General features: G+C 40.8%; 1 protein-coding gene across 1 annotated transcript; it reads left to right on the top strand.

Moving 5' to 3' along the window:
• LOC139134469 (protocadherin Fat 4-like) lies at nt 1–19,794 on the top strand. The gene is made up of 20 exons (XM_070701329.1): nt 1–126; nt 420–500; nt 806–1,051; nt 5,807–5,927; nt 6,377–6,637; nt 6,950–7,183; nt 8,114–8,260; nt 9,168–9,935; nt 10,216–10,537; nt 11,193–11,302; nt 11,769–13,464; nt 13,647–13,888; nt 14,012–14,977; nt 15,247–15,565; nt 16,084–16,235; nt 16,544–16,733; nt 17,535–17,590; nt 17,966–18,069; nt 18,324–18,393; nt 19,166–19,794. The coding sequence occupies exons 1-20, from the start codon at nt 1–3 to the stop codon at nt 19,282–19,284; spliced, it is 6,330 nt and encodes a 2,109-aa protein (XP_070557430.1). The 3' UTR covers nt 19,285–19,794.
• The last annotated feature ends 2,013 nt before the right edge of the window (nt 19,795–21,807 follow it).

The following is a 21,807-nucleotide window of genomic DNA, read 5'->3' as shown; positions in this document are numbered from 1 at the left end:
ATGATTATACGAGTCAAAGACGGCGGCTTGCCAGAGCTGAGCGGGACGTCGACAGTGCACGTGACAGTGACATCAACCAATGACCACACGCCGGTATTCGTAAGCACAACACCTGCAACCATCACTGTAAGTACCAAATGATACATGTAAAAACTTCCCCATGTTTTGTTCAAGCAAGAGTACAGAAGCCGTCGTTAAAAATTCAACGAGGCACGGGGTAACATCTGTTTCCAGGTTTTTGTGCGGAGGCAAACAAACAACCCTAGCATTAGCTTTAGTACAACAGTTTTAAAGCGCCTGCTAAACTCACCCAAGTTATGAATTATCAGACAATACAAAAAATACGAATAAATAGAGTAAAAGTAGAAAACTTCTGTACTTTTGATGTTTAAGGCTCGATTTTTCCCCTATTTTCTAAGATCTCTGAAAGTGATCCAATAGGTACAAGCGTTGCCGTTATGAATGTTGCTGACGACGATTATGGACCTGACGGCGAAATGGTACTTACAATTGAGGGTAAGTGATGGACATTTTATCCTACAGGGATTACCATGCAAATCAGAGCAAAGAACACAATTTCAACCCTTGGTGTTCGTAAAAGAGTACGTACTAGTAGCAACAACTAGAAATAAATTTTCCAATCTTCAACGTAACCCTCGACAGCTACTAGACAAGAAGCGTGAAGTAAATCGAATTTCTCGCTGGAAAACTAATTAGAGATCCTATAGAATCAATGTTGATCTGCCTGGGCAACTGTAAAGACTCGCAAAGGTTCTGTCATTTGCATCGTTTTCTTTGTTCGCAGATGGCGACGATTTCGGTAATTTTCGACTTGATCCCCAGAGTGGTCTCAGTCAAATCACCCGTTGACTTCGAAGACACCGGCACTCCGATAACACTGACCATCAAAGCAAGCGATGGAGGCACGCTGGTTAACACAGCAACGCAGGATGTTACGATTACAGTAATGAATGTGAATGACAACATGCCAACGTGTAACCCTATGGTTTATAGCATATCAATAGACGAAACGTTGCCTGTGAATTCAATGGTAAGTTTCATTTTCGGTATTTGTAGAATAACAACAGAAAATCGTGACTACACCCTTTTTTCGCTGTCTAAACTTCACAGCCTAACACTAGACACGATATCCAGTGCCTATTGATTTTGTGCCAAATTTGTGTAGGATCCTCCACTAAAAGGTCTGTTATATGATAAGGCACCTTTTCTCAACTCAGAGTACACCAAACTGTCTGATTTACAGTTTTCTTTTAATGTTTTACATATTTTCATATAAGCACATATAGCTAGCATTTCACTAAACTCAGGCTACATTGCCAGCCATCTTCCGATTAAAAGGACAACAATAATACCCATCATTCAGATCAATAAGAGAAAATATGTGTTTTCTCCAGGAAATTTGGCAAAAGTAGATCGAGAATATTTTGATTTTTTACTTAAAATTTGCCAAAGTCATACGTATACTTGAAAATGCACGATTGTACGTACATAAAGGATCTTAGGTTTTTGTTCAGAACAATGGACATGGGATTAACAGAAAACCGGTATATTTTTACTTTGCCGCATTATTATTATTATTATTATAATTATTATTATTATTATTATTGTACTTGGGCCTCAGCCCAAGTACATTTGTTTTCATTCCGTGGGAAAAAACTCTGTAAGGTATAACCATTTCTGGCTGAGACCAGGGAGGGCAAAATGTCTTGGCTTCATCTTTCTTGGCATAATAAATGGCGTAATGATGTTAACTGAATGGAAGTGCTGCTCTCAGCCAGTCTTGAATAAGTGAGATGTGAATATTAATGCTTCTCTATCTGAGTTTTTGCCACAAAATCTTCTGAATATAATCAAAATGTGCATCGAAATGCAACAATTAATGCACCCTCCGTTTCCTAGGCGATGGCACGACCCTTGCTACACCCACTGGACGAGCCAAAGTGGGAGGGGTAATTTCAGTTTGGTCGAACAAGAGGGCTCGAGACCAGAATTCAACATTTAAACTTGAAACATGTTTAATCGCTGACAAGATGTGGACTAGTGTTAATCAAAGTAAAAGTTTGAAAAGGAAGGTTTTATATCCCGGACACAATGAAAACATTACGACTGGAAACTGTACCCCCAGTTGAGAATAGTAATGCCCACAGCGATGGAGAACACTTATCCTTGAGCTGAGAAAACCAGACCATCATTTCGAAATAGAGCTGCAGATTCGAGAAGCTCGTTCAAATAGCTAGGTACACCCCGTAAAGGAGTGGTTTCGAGTTTGGGGGGGGGCAAATTTCGCCTCCTTCATATAGAAATCGTACGTTTGTTTTTCCAGGAGAACACACCATTTGACACAAAATTTGCATGTAAAGGGGTCGCCAGTAAGCACGTGGTCAAATATGGCATAAGAAACAATATGAAATGTTGGGTAAAGCCAGTCCAAAATAAACTGATTTGAACTTTTGTGTTTTGTAATTTATACCACTGCAGTAACATTACCTTTTTTTGACAACATCACACAATGTAATACGTTTTGAAACTGAATACTCCGACGTATTCTGTGTCTCCTTTGCTAAAAAATACGGTATACCGATTACCATGTAAGGAGATGATGACGTCAAGACAGATTTGCAGTGCGTTTGGTCCTGGATGGTGCACGAAGTTTTGTCAAGGTAGCTTGTGTATTTATTTCCTAAATGGGAGAGATAACGAAGGCCGAAGAATGTTATGATACTCTAAGCGAGCTGAACTCTAACGCGAATGGTTGGATAATTTAGAGGATGTCTAGAATGATCTCGTCTCATTAAGATTATTTGGCGGTCAGTATTGAATTTCAACTGCGTCACAAGTTTGCGAAATGAGTATTCTGTCGAACGGTCAACGAACGATATTTTAGAAATCTGGTGACATGGCACATCGCATTTTTATTTTAGTATTTTATATTTTACAAAAGATTTAAGAAGCAATGATTTTGTCGAAAATTCTGAAAAAAATATAGGAAGATTTGATCGCGAACACATTTTCACTTGGAGTCAACTATCCCTGCCTACGATGCTGTGTGTTCCGCTACAGCTAATCGCCCCGCTCACCACAGCCCTGCAAAGACCCGTACGTAGGGTCGGTGACTTCAAATCCATTTTGGGACTTGACGTAAAAAGCCAAATTACTTCCGAAATTCAGCGTTCATGGGCCCAAGTCGTATCCCAGCCTACCTCAGCTACTCGATCGCTTCCAAAAATGACAGTCTTTTATTCACTTCTCGTAAATAACCGTCGATGTCGGCAACTCTCTCGCTAGCCTTGCATACGATGCTGTGTGTTAGCTGTAGCACATAGCATCGTACGCAGGGCTAGGGGTCAACATGGGCTCGCAGCCAGGTTGCCTCAAAACTTATTTCTGTCTGCACTCAAAACTCAAAAATGTCGGATATGAACCTGAAAAATCGATGCAATTTTGTCAAACTTCGGCGAAATTTCAGCCTATAGACAAAATTTCATCTAGGTAAGGTAAATTTACTGAAATTTGATCGACAAATAATCCTGAGCTTGAACGTGACAGCTCGCCTTCTCCGGGAAGTCAAGTATCCAGCTGCCCATACACAGTTGCCCATATGGCCAGGTTTATGAGATTGTTTTCAAGCGACGGCGGCAGACCGTACGGGGCTCTGGATATGAACCTACCGCCGGTGTAGCTGTAATAACTGTTGCGTTGTTTTTAGTGCCCACGGACGAAGTCCTGGGGGAGTTATAGGTTGTCATGTCAGTCAGTCCGTCCGTCCGTCCATTCACGCAGATATCTCAGACATGCCCTGGTCAATTTCTTTCGAACTTTGCACAAGAATAGTAAGCTTACCCAACCCCATACAGATGCACGTCGATTTGTTTCACAATGCGATCGAATATTCGGCCGTGTTAGAGGACTTTTTAGTTTACACCTCCATAGACTCCAATGTATAAGGCAGTTCTCCATAGACTCCCATGTATAAGGCCAAGAAAAATAAAAATTTAGTTTCTCATCGTATTCATATTGCCTAAAGGATGCAGTGACACAGTTTTTTGTCCCCACGGATAAAGTCCAGGGGGCTTATAGATTGGGTCATATCCGTCCGTGAGTCCATCAGTGAGTCCATCGGTTCACGCAGATATCTCAGACATTTTGACAAAATATCATGTGACCTTGGTGACCTTTGACCTCAAATATACATTATTGTCAATAACTCAGTAACCACAAGTGCTAAACCTTTCATATTTGGTATGATGGGACCACAGGCGTGATGTTTTCTGGTAGTTTCTATAAGTGTACTTTATTCTACGTTCCGACGTACTCTTCCGTAGCCTAATCACCAAGGTAAGAAACAGAATTATCCGGCCTGCAAAGAAAACTGCCCTTTCTAGTCAAAAATAAACACGAATCCTACAGTCAGTTACCTCGTTCGACGCGGAAGGCTCTCTACTGTCCAAAAAACACGCTCATGTCACGGTCAAATGAAAACTTTAGGAGAAATCTGCTGCGATTTGACAACATCGACGATTCTGGTAGCCATCGCTATAATAACGCAACTCATCATAATGGACGGTGTCCTCACATAGAAAAAAGGTGAATCTCAGTCTGATGCCGTTGATGGCGTTGCTCACGGACCAATCAGCGATGCGGACGGCGTACAATTATGATAATGAGTTGCGTTATTACAACGGTGGACGCCAGAAATGCCTAGTTGGTGAAAACACGGCAGATTTCTCCTAAAGTTTTCATTTGATCGTGACTTGAGAGTGTTTTTTAGACATTAGAGAGCCTTCCGCGTCGAACGAGGGAACTGACTGTAGGATTCGTGTTTATTTTTCTACTAGAAAGGGCAGTTTTCTTTGCAGGCCGGATAATTCTTTTCTTACCTTGTGATTAGGCTACGGAAGAGTACGTCGGAACGTAGAACAAAGTACACTTATAGAAACTACCCAGAAAACATCACGCCTGTGGATGGGACACCTTATGACGCCACATATTGTACCCCATTAATTATGTGCATATCTAATTTTGAGCGAGCCAATGGAGCTAGAGGTCTGATTTTTGGTATATAGGAATAACCTAGCAATACAATTATTTTGACAAAATGTCACGTGACCTCAATGACCTTTGACCTCAAATAATATATTTGTCCACAACTCAGTAACCACAAGTATACACCCTTCATATTTGGTATGATGGGACACCTTATGACACCACATATTGTACCTCATTAATTATGCGCATATCTAATTCTGAGCAAGCCAATAGAGCTGGATGTCCGATTTTTGGTATATAGGGATAACTATAGGGTAGAAATCTAAATATGCCCATCTAAATATTAGACATCTACCATCGAGAACAAAAGAAATTTGCTGTAAGTTGAATATTTAAGGAGTTTAAGCAATTCCCGGTATAAATAAAGAACCCCTGCCTCAAACTCCACAACAGTTGCTAGACATATTTTTGCCGTTGTCATGCCATTGCTTCGTTTAATAACCAGTTAATCAAATGCCTCATTGACAGGAGGAAATTCAAGACCATATTCGAATAGTAGTATATATTGTCCTCAAAATTACTCTATCACGGCCCAAGTACTCATTGCCTTCAGCAATACTGCCTTGTTATTATTATTATCATTATTATTATTATTATTGTTGTTGTTGTTGTTGTGTAACATATGACGACAGCATTATGCATTCCATATCGCGAATAGTAATATTGCAGTAATAAATGTTCTAGAAAATATGTATGTTGATTGTTGAACCTGATGTTTTCTGATAATTAATTTTCAAAGGTTGTGCAGTTAGACTGTGAAGACTTGGACCAAGCTGGGCTTTCATACAGGATTAAATCCGGCGACGTTGGAAACTGTTTTGACATTGACAATAATGGACTGATCGCAGTCGCCTCATCAGGTACAAATGCTACGGTACAAAAATATCTAACGACCACAGACAGTAGACGTCTCGCTTCTGCTGCCTGTGTTACATGTACAGCAAACAGTTTACATTGAATTACTGTGAAGCATGTAGAGTCTTTGGAAATGAAGACCGTCACGATGCTGGATCAATCTGAGAAGGCTTAACGCGGAAATTTACATAATTGGATTAAAAAAGTAATCATGACAGTTCTGCTGAATAATGTCTTATTTGAATCCGACATTTCCATAAATAAAGGATACTAAGAATGTTGAGACGGTATAATTGATCAATTACTTTGTAAGTTGGTAAATCAAAACGATTCGGTGGAATAGAGAGTAGGCTAATAGTTACAGACAAAATGAAGTTACTATATTCATCTTTCTCTAAAAAATTAAAACACGATGACTCCGTACGCTGTAATTGACAATATTCGTTGTTTTCAGGCTGCACCCTCGATTACGAGTCCGGTATTGTGATATATATGATGGTTATTGAGGTCGACGATGGAGATAATTTACTGGACGTGGAGGTCACGGTCAACATCCAAGCAGTCAATGAAGAATCACCTGCGTTCTCTTCAAGTTCCTGGACAACAAACCTTGGCGAGGACTCATCGGTAGGTGACGTCATCATCTCGTTAGCATCTTCGGTATCCGATGCTGATACTGGCGGGCACGGCATTGTGGAGTACAGGATCAACTCAGGTACAGTGTATTCATAAATTTATATCAAAATTCATATCAGTCTGTCCCAAAGTCTGCCCTTGGGCTAAACTTTGTGCTATTTCTGGCTTTCGATGCTACTTCAACACATACTTTAATTGAGAAGTACATTTTACCCTGTTCCTGAGAAATAGCCATTACTTTCGGGTGAATATATTGAATCTAATTAAAATTTCAATACAAAATTTCGATGGAAAGGCCTGCTATGTCACGGTTGCCACTGCACTGGTCGGCGGGGATGGTTTTAACTGTAACTAAGATCAGTGAATATAGTAGTATGATTCTGTGTTCTAGTGGTTCCAAGCAGTGGTACGTCAAAGTTTCTCATCGATAAAATTTCCGGTGACATTTACCTGATTGAAAGTTTGGACTTTGAGGACCAGACATCTTACACTCTTCAAGTGGAAGCAGTGGACGGCGGCGCTCTGACTGGCACCGCTACCATCACGCTTAACGTTGATGACGTCAACGATAACAGCCCCGTCTGTCTTCAGTCGAAATATGAACGCAACGTGAACGAGAGCACTTGTGAGTATTATGCCTCCGTTTCACATAGTTCACTGCTTATATTAAATGTATAACTCCGAATCATTCATATTGGCCCGGTTAGTCTTTATATATCAGTTTCATGTGAAATCAATCTAAGGGCCAGTAACTGTAATATTGCATGATATTTTCCACCATTTTATGGTATTTGTCAATTGCAAGTCCATGTTCTACTCCCCATAGCAAATTGAAACACCTACTATTTAGTTTGTCAAAACGGCGTCTATGTGTGTAAAATGTTCTGTTATTGTGCACTTTTGAGTTCTAGTGTGGACCAGAATTCAAATGTCAACGGTAACAATGCATTTTACACATGTACAGGCTGAGTTGACAAGCCAAAATACTGTGTATCTGAATTATGCTTTTGGGGTAGAACAGGAACTGCAGTTAACTTTGAAAAACAAAATGGTGAAAAAAATTATCAAAAGTTACAGATACTAGCCCTTTCACTGATGAAGCCCCATAACAAAAGATAGTGCGTTGGTGAGTTCCGCCTGTTTTGCGCAAAGCAAAAGCTGACTGATATTTTACGACCTCAACGTAACCATGTAACGGGAATCAAACATGGCGAAGGATCACCATACAAAACAAAAACCATCTGTCATTCAATCAATATCAAGTTCTATACGTTTGCATAGCATTGCCGATAAGATCCTGAGAGTGAGATAAGATGACTGTATGTTATTTCTTGATATGTGAAAATGCTGTGTGCTGTGATTTGAATATAAAAAGAAAACAATAAGAAATGATGTACCTCGAACCACGCTGTGTTTCAGGATCGTAAGATAAAGACAAGTTATGTTGGAAAGTTATTTCATGAGGTGACTAAAACAATGACTCATTGTCTACTTTTTACATCTGAAAGTATAAAGGTTAAAGGTTGTTTCATACTGATGTTCCATATTTTATCAGACCCCTACCTTGCTGTCAGTATGACTGAGTTAAGTTGCAGCGATGTTGATTCGGGGACATTCGGTAGCGCCGGTCTGACCTACACGCTCGTTACTCAGGCACCGTTGTCAGCCTTTGAAGTAACGAGTCAAGGAATTTCATTAATAGGTAAGTTGTCAGTACAGTGTTTTACTCTTACAATGAAAACCGCTTTCCCATAGTAAGTGTGAGTAAGCATCATTCTAAAACGGAATCGTTTTCAACACTAAGGTAGAAAGTGCCTCGAGGACAGATATTCACACTCAACTTTACAACCCTGTTTTGCCGAGTAGTCCACCACTTGTACAGACTCGTTTCGAAAATTTGATTTCCTCGTAGAGTTAACGCAGAGATTGCAGCTACTTTGAATTTCAAGTTTGTATAGATGTTGGATAATTTGTTTTTTTTCTAATACCGAAGTCTCACCAACGTGGACAATAGCCTGCTAACTACTGACCGAAACGTAAGTTAAATTACAGATCCTCCTTGAGGGAGACTTTTGAAATCATTCATTCGGGCGTTTTTCAGGTGCAGCCAACGGAGCTATTCATCGAAAAAGCTATTCCAGGAGCAATTTTTGAGGGCAGGGGAAATTTTAATTTTGCTAGGGCAGGGGACATGTTTTTAGGTGGTAGGGGAGCAAATTTTAGGGTTTTTTTTGTAGGGCAGGGCGGATATCGGTTGATTGTCCTGGGGACAGGGCTTGGCGAAAAACTTTTTGAGGGGAATTGTTTCCAGGGCAGGGGAAATTGGCAAGTTTTTTTCGCCACAGGGCGAGGGAGCTTCAAAAATTCACAGTGGGGAGGGGAAACAGGCAAAAATATGTGGGGAGTGGGTAAAAATGAAGTTTGAGTGTGGGAGGGTAAGTCGAAAAATTTTCTGTGGGAGGGCAAATTATGAACAGCTAATTAATTACCCTCTTTACTTAAAATTAGTCAGTTCACATTATTTGTCATGCACAATATATCTTATCATAGTAAGGACCTTTTTAAAAGTGCATTGTTCGTTGGCTGCACCTGGTTTTTACAACTTTCAGCTAATACCCTCGACTATGAAGGAGCTAACACAGAGTATATACTCGCCCTGCGTGTTTCGGACGGTGGATCTCCACAACTGACCGTTGATGTCGAGATCACAGTGACTGTCGATCCCGTTGACGACGGACCACCCAGCTTCCTAGGCCCGTACTCCGCTTCCGTGAATGAGAGCTCTCCAATAGGAACCACAGTAGAAATATGCACTGCCGTTGATCCGGATTCTGCCGATACTCTTGATGGTCAGGTGACATACTCCATTACTAATGGTGATCCTGACGGATTCTTCAGGATTCAAGGGACAACCGGAGAAGTAACGACAGCAAAGACTTTCGACGCAGAAACAACGGCGCGCTTTGATCTCGACATTACGGCCGTCGACGGAAATGGAGGGTCCGATGTTGTTGTCTTGACCGTCGTTGTAGTTGACGAAAACGACAACACCCCAGAGTGTGCTAATGCAACATTTACTATCAACGTCGACGAGAATAGTTTACCACCGGTTATATATTCTACGGAATGCTCCGATAGCGACCAGACCGATTCCTCTCTGAATTACGCCATAACAGCTGGGGACACTTCCAAGTTTGGTGTGAATGTGAACGGGGAATTATACTTGCAAACCACCTTAGATTATGACGTCACAGGGGCTCAAAGGAGGTATGATCTAGAAGTGACCGTTGAAGATTCTGCATCGAATGCCTTCATCGTTAAAGGAACTGTTCATGTACAACCTATAAACGAAGACGTACCAGGCTTTGTCCCAACAAGTGAGAAAAACTACATATTTTTGTTAAGTTACACAATTCGTATACGGTTCGTATATGATTGACGATAGACGAAATTTCACCATGGCTTCGCCGAAAGTTTGAATAGGATATATCAAAACTACAGCAACGCCCACAAAGGTCAGATAGCGCTCTGATAATAATGTAAAACGGCCTGCTTTTCGGACTTTGTGAAGTTATCACTTTGTTCAGTTGACTTTTCGTGAAAGCTGACTCGAACTTTCAAAGTTAACGATGTGACATTTCATTATTTTTTCTACAGACCTTTATTCTGCCAGTGTTTTAGAGGATGTCCCCGTTGGCACTTTATTGGTATCCGTTTCAGCGCAGGATGCTGACTCGGCCGACACAGCTGATGGAGTCGTCGAGTATGCCTTCGATTCGTCCTGTAACTGCCCGGAATTCAACATCGATAGAATCTCGGGCAACGTAACCACGTTTCAGCCACTCGACTTCGAAACGGCGTCGTCATATACGTTGCCAGTCATAGCATTCGACGGGAATTACACGGCTAATGGCCGCGTGGATGTCAGCATCACGGATGTGAACGATAACCCACCAAGCTTCAGCTCATACATTTACAAGTAAGTGATGGTACTATTCGTTTTTTTAACGGGGATTGATTGTCTCGTAGACTCGTCTTGGTCTGCTGAGAGGTGCCTGGCATTTTCAAAATTAATGACTACACGAAACGTCCAGAGTTCGTATACTACATAGCTTTATTTCTCGACCGACAAGCTTAACAGCTTATATCGCCCAAGATACGCTTCTCCCACGGTCTAAATGTCTTGGACTGCTTTTTGATTGTCCGTTGAATTCTTCGGTCGTAGTATCTCCCTCTCTTTGTGTATTTTAGCTTAGTTCGGGACATCATCTTTAAGGTGTGACTTTGATCATACAATAGATATGAATTAAAGATAAAATGACACATTTTATCAGAAACATATACAGGTCTTGATCTTAAATTTGCATTTCAGAAATAATATTCAGACGTCACTGTGACACGTGCTAACCCATCACGTGAAATTCTCGTTCATTCATTAAGTTTCAACTGTTTCCATTATTTTAATATCATTCAAACTTGCGTCAAAATTTTCGTAAAAGGAATTAGCTTTTTTGTGCATTGCCGCACATGTGGTTTGTATTGATATCGATTTATGAAATTGATCAGTTTTCAGCTATTTTCTTTCGGCGGATTTTCACACAGTTGGCTATTGGAAAACTATCTTTCCATTTCAGTGGTACAGTTGTAGAGGAATCCTCCCCAGGACAGTTGATCACGACGGTAACCGTGACTGATCTTGATTCGGCAGTCGACAGTAACAACGTCATCGCTCTCTCCATCACAGGTAGGGAAAACTTGATCAATTAACGTGACTCGGTATACATGTACCATGAATCGCTACTGCCAAGCAAAGCCAGTGGACTGTTGGGTAACAACGTTTACCGCCAATTTAGCGAGGAAGTACTAATATTGAGTGCACATTATAAAGCATCAATGAATACTAAGTACTGTAAATGTAGGAACCAATTGGCATAGGGATTTTGCAGTTATCACTGATACTGAGCGTGGCAATCACCTAAACATAAAACACACTATTTCGTTTCAGCGTTTGCGCTTGAACTAGGGACTTCATTAGCACGGAGCTTTGAACGAACGTCATCATGAAAGTCATGTTGTCTACGCTTTGTAGTTTTGTTGCACAAACACTGTTGAAGCAATTTAGATTTTCGCGTTTTCTTGGTACATAGCAGATATCTACCAGGAATAGGTCTGAAGGAAATTCGGATCCTTTTTTTTTTGTCACTTCACAGGTGGAGACACTTTGTCAGTATTCGCCGTAGATACTGCTTCTGGAGATGTCACAACGACAGGTCCTGTTGATTACGATAAAACTCCAAACATCACATTAGAAATAACAGCCGCTGATAGGAATGGATCTCCGGGAGCTAACAAAGCCAGGGCGTACGTCATCGTCAATGTCGAGCCAGTCAATGAGGCAGATCCCGTGTTCCAGTCTACGCCTTACATGGTGAACATTTCTGAAAGTACTCTGCCGGGAACATCAGTATTCCAGGTATTAGCGATAGATTCGGATTACCCTGCACACCCACACGGACAGGTGAGATACTCAATAACGGGAGGAAATGCTACAGGGCTCTTCTCCGTAGACGAAGAAAGTGGCGATGTGTTTGTCAAGGGAATACTCGATCGCGAGACAGTGGATAGTTACACACTTACCATCACAGCAGCTGACAGTACAGTGGTTCTGGGCGACAGTCGCTCAAGCACGGCGAACTTGGCTGTTGCGATTGATGACGTCAACGATAATGCGCCCGTTTGCCTTTCTCAGCCGTACAGTGTCTCACTGTCCGAAAATACTGTCACAGGAACCACAGTGATGATATTGACCGTAGTAGACGGAGACACGGGAGCCAATGCCGATTTTTCTGTCGCCATAGAAAGCGGCGATCCAAACGGCGATTTCGTCCTTGCTAATGATAAAGTCGTCGTTCACAAGCAGCTGGCTTATGAAGTCATGCCATTCTACACGCTTGTTGCTTCTGTTACCGATCTTGGTTACCCAGCAGCCTTGTCAACCCAGTGCCCGATATTCGTCTCCGTATCACCTGAAAACAACCATCCGCCAGTTTTTGTAACCGCAGCGGATGTGCTCTCCTTGTCAGAGTCGACAGCCGTAGGAGCTGCTATATACACTGCCTCGGCAACAGACACTGACGGGGCCGGAGAACACGGTGACGTCAGCTATACAATCACAAACGGCAACGACATGGAAACTTTCATAGTCGATACATACACTGGAAAAGTCTTTCTTGGCAAAGCGTTGGACAGAGAGACTGTTAATAGTTTCGTACTGCAGATAACAGCGTCAGATGGAAATGTTTCATCACAAACAACTTTGAATGACACAATGGAGTTGAACATCACTGTTTTAGATGAGAATGACAATACCCCTATTTTCACACAATCGGAGTACGAAACGTCCATAGATGAAAACATCGCCCTCTACAGCACTGTTTTAAGTGTGGCGGCGACAGATTCAGACATTGGAAGCAACGGTGTTGTCACGTTCAAAGTTTCAGGGATTCCAGGAAACGGTACATTTGCTGTTGACTCGCTAACAGGGGACATCACGACAGTCGATGATATCGACCGAGAAGTGAATAGCTTCTACGGAGTCAACATCGAAGCTTGTGACAACGGAATCCCAGTGCGATGCTCTTCGGTGGTCGTGAAAATAAGTATCGAAGACAAAAATGACAATTATCCCGAGATTTCTCCCCCAAATACGATTGTCAGCATATCGGAGGACACTGGTGCTGATGTTTTGGTGAAACTTCTGACCGCCACTGATCCAGACACCGGGGAAAACGGTAATGTTTCGTTTGCATTGGCTGATGGCGACCCCTTGGGACAGTTCTACATCGATGCCGCCCTGGGAGCATTGTATGTCTCCAGTACTGGCTTAGATAGAGAAGTCCAGAGCGAGTAAGTGTACAACGTCACAATATTCCAAAACATTCTTTATTTCCTCTATTTCTTAAAATAAGTGAAACATTCAAGGACAAAGTCCGTAGAAATTCAAATCCGTTGTCACGATGAAAGAAATTTGATTGGTGGGACTTTTTTGCGCCCTAGCATACTCTTAATTTGAGACAAATTTCTTCCAGGTATATCCTTTCGATAAACGTGAGTGATCATGGGACGCCCTCGCTGGCGACTACTGGTTTCGTGACGGTTGTGTTATCCGATGTCAACGACAACGCGCCGACTATTAATCCCGACTTCTACGATATAACCGTTGAAGAAGATACAGTTGTTGGCACAGTAGTCTGTTCAGTCATGGCGACTGATCTCGATGTCAACAGCAACAGTGAACTTGCATTTGAAATTCAGTCAGGGAATGAAAATGGTAAGAATTAGTTGACAATTTACGATTGCTCACAGAAAATAAAAAAAATAATCTGCATTGTACCATGTTAAGTGTACGCTGAAACAGAATAATCGCAATTTACTATTTTCTCAACATACGCAGGGGATTTTGGAATCAGTTCAAGCTCTGGTACCATCACAGTCGCCCAGACATTGGATGTGCGTTTAGTAGACTTCTATACTCTCTTCATCTCCGTCCAAGATGGCGGGACGCCATCGCTGACGTCACAAACAACGGTCAACGTCACTGTCATCGACGTAAATGACAATGCCCCCGAGTTTACGCAGGAAGTGTTTACGTACTACGTTATAGAAAATGCACCTCTTTCCACTTCTGTTGGGATCGTGTCGGCAACTGACCTTGACTTTGGTCTGAACAGTCTTTTGAATTTTTCATTTACCAGTGGTACCAACTTCAACCATTTCGCTATTGACGAGACAAGTGGAGAGATCACGACAGTGGTCCCCATTGACAGGGAATCCATCAGCTCCTACACATTTCAGTGCAAAGCCAGAGACAACGGAGTTCCTCCACGGTACAACTTGACTTCCGTTTCCGTAATCGTGATGGATGAAAACGACAACGATCCGGTCTTCTTGGAGGACTTTTACAAAGCATATATCGACGAGAACATCGCTGGTGGTTCGTTTATATTGTCAGTAAGTGCCACAGATGTTGACGACGGCCCAAATGCGGACATCACATACGCAATACCATCCATATCGTCGTACGGTTATCGGCATTTCACCATCGACGGCACTACGGGTGACATAACGGTCAAGAAATCCCCTGATTACGAGGACAGAAAAACAATAGAGTTCTCCGTAATCGCCTATGATGGCGGCATTCCTGCAAGAACCGCGACCGCGACAGTCTGGATAGCCGTGGAAGATATCAACGACAATGCTCCTAAATTTTTCCCATCATTCTACAGTGCTGAGTTGGCCTACTCGATCTACCATGCTGATTCCATCGTGACTGTGACTGCCTCTGATGAAGATGCCAATCACACCATGAGGTATTTCTTGGACGCTGACTCCGATCCATTCCAAATAGACTCCTCTACAGGTAATTCTGCGAAGAACACGATCGTTCTTCGAATATAAATGTTCTTATTTGCTAACTTTCTATCGTTGATATGTGTAATCGAAAATAGATACCTGTGGTACAACAATACGTGATTCAAGTGGTCTTGCATAAACGAACACCGTGTAAAGAATGCTCTTGTAGGTTATGACACCAAAATCGCACACTAGTATAGCACATGCGATATGGCTGGGCTTCCATTTCTCTATGTCACTTTCTCAGTTCACGATTTCTTTTTAAATACATTCTAGGCGATATACAGCTGATAGAAGATAGCGTTGTAGAGGGCGCTTTCAAATATCTGCTGAATGTGAGTGCAACAGATGACGTATCGCCAACACAAGAGTCACACTGCCTCGTTCGCATTGACACATTTAATCCTTCAAGTCACCTGGTCGATTTCTACATGTCGATTTCTAAGCCTACGTTTTACAACATTGAGATCGAATTCCTCGAGGCGATAACGTATATAACCTCCGAATTTCCAGCTGGTAGATGTGGAGTTTCTCACGTGAGCTTGCAAGATACATCGTCGACGTCATCTCGACGTAAGCTATTGACAACTGATGAGTAAGTACAATCAATAAATGTCACTGTTGTATTGCGGTCTTGGTTCACCTTTCCTAATGCGATCCGGTTAGAGAGAGAAAGCGATAGAGCAGCTAGAGAGAGAGAGAGAGAGAGAGAGAGAGAGAGAGAGAGAGAGAGTCTGTGACTATGTATGTATATATATGTATATATTTAAGTAATAGATATTGTAATTTGCGTTTCATACACACACACAAATATATATATATATATATATATATATATATATATATATATATGTAATGTATGTATGTAATGTATGTATGTAATGTATATATATATATATATATATATATATATATATATATATATATATATATATATATATATATATATATATATATACTAAGTGCTCTGTCAACCACAACTAACTGGTGAAGTATTTCAGAACTTACATTGATTGTATAATTATGTGACACTTTAGCAGCATGTCTGCGAAATGTCGCCATGATGAAATTTTCTAATGAACAACATCAAATTATTCTCCCGTCTTTAACTAGGTCGTCCGTGATAGTTCATGTCTACGGCGTCGAAGATAACAGTACAGACTCTAATGAAGGCTTGGATCTTTCGAAAAAATTTATGTCAAGTAGCTATCTCTTCGGAAAGTTCGCTTACGATTCCGACGGCACTCCGTCGCAAGAGCTTCAACGTATGTCTTTTCTCTCCATAAGTTCAGTGATATTCTAATGAATTTTAACGCGCTGCTTCAAATATAAGTGTATATTGTCATATTGTCAACAGCAAGTGAATAATGTTACAGGATATTCGCCGCAGATTTTAAGTATAGTTTTATGACCAAGGATTACATTTTTTTCTATAATGCGTACCCTTCCCTTCTCCGCAAGACAAGAAGCACAGATGATTAGTGCTACCGATAGTTACTAGTGTAGTTTTATCGAGTACCATTATCGAGTCCCCTTCGATCTTGTTACCTACATCTTTGTTCGAATATTACAGGAGCAGCTTTCGATAAGTGGAAAATAGAAAAGGTTTTGTTGTACGCCGAAGACGAATTGCCATGGTGGAAGATTTGGTGGGGTATGCTGTTGATTGGTATAATGTGCGTTATCGCTGTGTTACTGATCGTCGTTATGATCCTGGTTATCTACTGCTTTTGCTGCCGTAAGAAATCCAACAGTCGCAAAAAGTAAGTTTTGACACATTTTTACATTTGCCCTTGAGACTTTTCACCAAGTTACAATGCAACGGTCGGTTAGCTTAATTTTGTTGATCTGTATTGACACCAAAGCTGCCCGTCACTGCGTTTGTGTGATATTGCGCCCTCAACTCTCGCCTGCTCAAACTTTCTGCGACAGTGCCACCTTTGTTTCTCTTTTTGCCATGCACGCTGTCTGTATCAACCCGTCTAGGCACGACCAATAGGAGAGGACTCGTCAAACAAAATGTACTGTTTGAGTTGATAAATAATATCACCAATCCCATGAACTATATTTTTAATTAACTTAAACTATCTGGCGATCAGAGTCACAGTCAAGTAACAGGCCTGGCACTTGAATAAAAGACTAAATTTAAGGGTCAGTAATACGAATTTTGATGACTTTTTCACTATTTTTGTTTTTAACGTCATTCGCAATGTCTTGTTCTGCTCCCAAAACATGTTGATATTCACAGTCTTCAGCTCGTCAACCTGAACTTGTAAACTGCGTTGTTATTGTTGACAAGTGAATTTCGGTCCGGACTACAATGCAATTGTAAAAAACAACTGAGCATGTACACATATAGAAGCTAGGTTGACAGGCTAAATAGCAGGTGATTAAATATTCTTTTGGGAGTAGAATAATGAAATATAAAGTAAAAATTATTAAGAAATCATCAAAATTTAGCATTACTGGCCCTATAGCTTCATATAAATTTCTTGAGTCGATCCTGCATGCATATTCCAAACAATTGATGAAGGTGTAAAAGTCCTTTCATCACATCGTTTAAGAACCTTCGAAGGAAGACCAACAACGAGTGAAGACAGAAGACAGCTTGAAGAAACAAGTGAGTACAAACTGTCACGTGTTTGTGAAGCACAGTGACGCTCATCAACGCTCCATAGCGACGTGGTAATCACGACTACGAATTGACAAACATAACCAACTTTGTTTCGTTCCACATGTTCCTCAGGCATCAAGATAGAGACCAAACGTTTGACATCTTGCGTATATAATTGTATCAAGGTTCGATGAGTGACCGTGGATACACTTGCCCTCGATACGAGCTTGAAAGTTCCAAGCTTATCAGAGATATGACTTCTTTGTGCAAATGACCTGTGGTTACAAGATTACGCGGTAAGATTATATTTATCTGTTCATGTTTGTGATGACGTTGTATTCTGACTTGATTCTTATCTTTTTGTGATCTTGATCATACCAGCTTCATCAGGTAAAGAGAGAACTGTGCGACCGGCCAATCCCACGCAAGCCATAATGACGGCATCTAGAGGGCCCTGGGGAAAATTGGCGCCTACGGCTAACCAGGTATCCTTCAGCAGATTTTTAACTCTTTTTAGATAAATATTAAATAACAAAATTAAAATCTAAGCTGAGCTAATCGTGACTACTGGTTGAAAGTGTACTAAATGATCACGAAGAAAAACTTCAGATTTCTCCGCAAGATAATATCTCATTTTACCTTTTAGTCTGTTATTTGCTTTTCTTATCATCGGTATTTTTATATCCTATGATGAATACCAACATTCATTAAAGATTTGCGTTATCTGCCTTCATTGCAGCCACACCCTAATACCAACGGTCTCAGAAACACCTCGAACGGCGGGCGATACACGAGACAGGCGGACTCAGGTACAAGCTTTTAAGATATTGTATTCGAATCGATATTTTCAACCGCATTGTTATACAGTAAAATATTCCTGTCACTAAAAACAGGTCCTCTGAAGTGATTTGCATACAAGTCATAGATAAACGGTTGTTCATTTTAGCCACTTCACACGTAGTTCGCTGCAGTTAGGTTTACGAAATAGACATTCGATGCTGTGGTGTCGACGATTGACCTTGCCTACCATGGTAGCACGTCATTGAAAGAATATATTAATACTCCGTGATAAACTGGCCTGTTTGGTAAATTATTTCAGCATATTACACACGCTGAATGTCTTACAAAATAGGTTTCTGACAAACGTATTTCAGTGAAAGATTCATTCGAATCACTACACTACAAAATGCCTTCGAATGACAACACATTCTTACTTGTCGCACAAAGCTAACATTTATAAGATAAAAACACACTCATTTCTCGAGAGGCATTTAGTCTTGTCTTCGGAAGGAGCGTGAAGATTACGCCTTGCTGAAAACGTGGCGTATTTTCAGTTACTTCGACGAGTAACTCAAAAATGCCAGTGTCGATGAACCATGCACCAGTAAATGAGTTCAACCCGAAATCATATCAAGGTGAACTCCAATTATAAGTAAATTTTATTTCATTCTTTGTCGATATCTGATTGCTAAGTCAAAGTATGGTGCTTGTTTTTGCATTGTCGTGTACGTCTGACGCTAGGAGCCTGGTCATTCTGTTGATGTATTGCTCTTTCTTTCTTTAATTGTCACCCTTACACAGATGACGCTATGGAGAAGAAAGAAAGACGGTGGTTGAGTTTACAAAGAAAGATAGGGACATCCCTTCCTCGCGAGAAGTCGACGAAATACCTTAACGGCAACAATCTGGAAGAATTTTGATGTCGCTACCTGTTTGTGAAAACTGACTTTTCTATTGCAAAGCTACGATTTTGTTGATCCAAACGTTATCCGTGATACAGATATATACGTTGCGCGAAATAAATATTATTATTTACGAAAGCCTTGTTATATTTTCAGTATTGTTTGAATGCATACTATACGTATTTAGGACCGTTGACCCAAGTGACAAAATCGACACAATTTATACATGTCACTTTTTACATGGATTTTTCCAGATGAATAGTACACCAGGTCTTGTATCTAGCAATGTAAATTATTCTATGAAGCGTAATTAACCTCTGCATTCTTAGTGCACTTGATTCCAACCTTATAGAGGCCGTTCATTTATTGAGGAATCTTTTAGAGAATTTGTCATTTACAAATTTATTTCTACCAAGATCAAATATGATGTGGCAACTTTCAAAACATTGACATGATAGAGATGTCCAATATCTGTTTGGTTATATTGCCTGAACTTGAAATGCCATTGGAAATATAGCACGTTCTATGCAAGATACCACATGCTCATTCCGTGTCGCTATTCGCCAGAATACGTCACGTGACGAGAAAATAGATACGTCTAGTCCCCATTGAATCGACAAAAGTGACGTCAGAGGGTATTTTTTGAAAAGCTATTTCCCCAGGGAAATAGTTCAGACCAAATTTGGAAAAGTGTCCGGTCATGTGACCGTAGTGTCGTCTGCAATTATGCAACAATGGCAGGTGTGTAGAACGTCATGTGCGTCCGGGATGAGCGAACGATCCTCTCTCTAAAACAGATTTCCCAACATTTTCCCACAACGTAGGACTTGAACAGCTCATCGACGAAAAAGATTCAAGTGCAACCAAGGATTGTTGCTAGGTATGCTTAGGATATTTTTTGAAAGAAAGTGGTACCACGTACAACTGTAAGCGCTGTGGAAATATCGCCAAGTAAACTTGTCACAATGGATTGTTGTGGTGCAAAATATCAAAACACATTAAAACTATAACATAATACAACATGAGCATGTGGTGTGTTATAAAACACCTATAACCTGGTCTTTATTCGGGCTATAGCGCCCGTCTATTACCCCGAGGGCCGTGTGTTATCAGAAACACATCGCTATAACCCTCGGCCTACGGCCTCGAGGAATAGCGATGTGTTTCTGGTAACACACGGCCCCCTCGGGGTAATAGACGGGCGCTATAGCCCGAATGACCAGGCAATAGGGTGTTTACTATGCAAGGTGATCTCATTTTTGTTGGATGAATTAATCTCACTCGTGATATCTTTTGACCGATGTCTAGCACTAAATCATTAGATTGCGTATTGTGAACATTCATTACATGGCATCAAAATTGTACACAAAGTATCATTTCAAGAATTGTACATATATAAGCAGATTCTGTAAATTTTGTTGGTAATTCTGACGACCGCGTTTATTAACGTTGGGATTCATTTTTGGTACAGGTATGAGTTGATAGTTATTTTTTGAAATAGTGACACTTGATCGTCTTCAGACCTGGCGGAGGATAACCCCGACTGACACTCCATGTTGGATTTGACCCGTCTTCTCTCACTGACTATATTGCCGTCCACTCATTGAACAGATAGAAGTTTTTATTTTTGATTTGTACAATTTATTTTGAAAGAATACATTAAATATGTTAACTGTAAACCCTCTCGTTTCTTGTTTGATATGCACTTTTGCATTTCTAGGATAGGGCCGAAAGTAGAGCGCGCCTCGGGGACAGATAGTCGGACTTTCAAATTTCTACAATTCTTTTCTGATCTATCATTTGTGGGGCTCATTTTAAAGCTTTTGGAGAAAGAAGAAAATTCACCGGCTTAGTTTTTCGAAATCAACAATTTAATTTTTACCCTCATAGACTTAAAACATGGGAATGGCGGCCATTTTGAATTTCAAATATCGCAAAATGTATGGTATTTTGTTTCGCTAGTTCCAAACTTTGCACTTTGACCCCCGATTTTCATTAATGATTTGGTAAGAGAGTGGCTGAAACTTTCAGTCAGGAAATATTGAGCGAAAGTATTTTAAGTCTTTCACTTTCGAGGCGCGTACTACCTTAACATGACTGGCTTCCATGCATGATTTCAGATATGTGACATCATACATCGATCGACGTGCACAATTGAGTCATTGTAGCTGGTATGGGACAAGAGTGAATGAGTGGTGAGGGCCCGACCATTGAATCTTGGGAGGGGTTGTCAAAGTGGGGAGAGCTGCATATCAACAAATGCGTCAGTTGCAAACAAAATCACAAGAACGGCAACTTGGAAGAATGTAGGATTCTGAAAGAAGGTAACACTTCTCTGCCTTCTTAAAATAAGACAAGTTTTTGAACTCGAACAGAATTCCATGTTGCCACTTTGGTCATCCTCTCTCAAAACGTAATGGGCTTTCCCTAAATGTACCACCGGAGTCATTTGAACAAAATGCCAACAACTTTACCATTATATGTTACAATGATACAAGTGTCATTTAGAAAAGTGAAAAAGATAGGTTTTAATTTTAGTCT

Source organism: Ptychodera flava, chromosome 6 (genome assembly GCF_041260155.1).
Source record: "Ptychodera flava strain L36383 chromosome 6, AS_Pfla_20210202, whole genome shotgun sequence".
Lineage (NCBI taxonomy): Eukaryota > Metazoa > Hemichordata > Enteropneusta > Ptychoderidae > Ptychodera > Ptychodera flava.
This window is presented reverse-complemented; position numbering and strand designations above follow the sequence as displayed.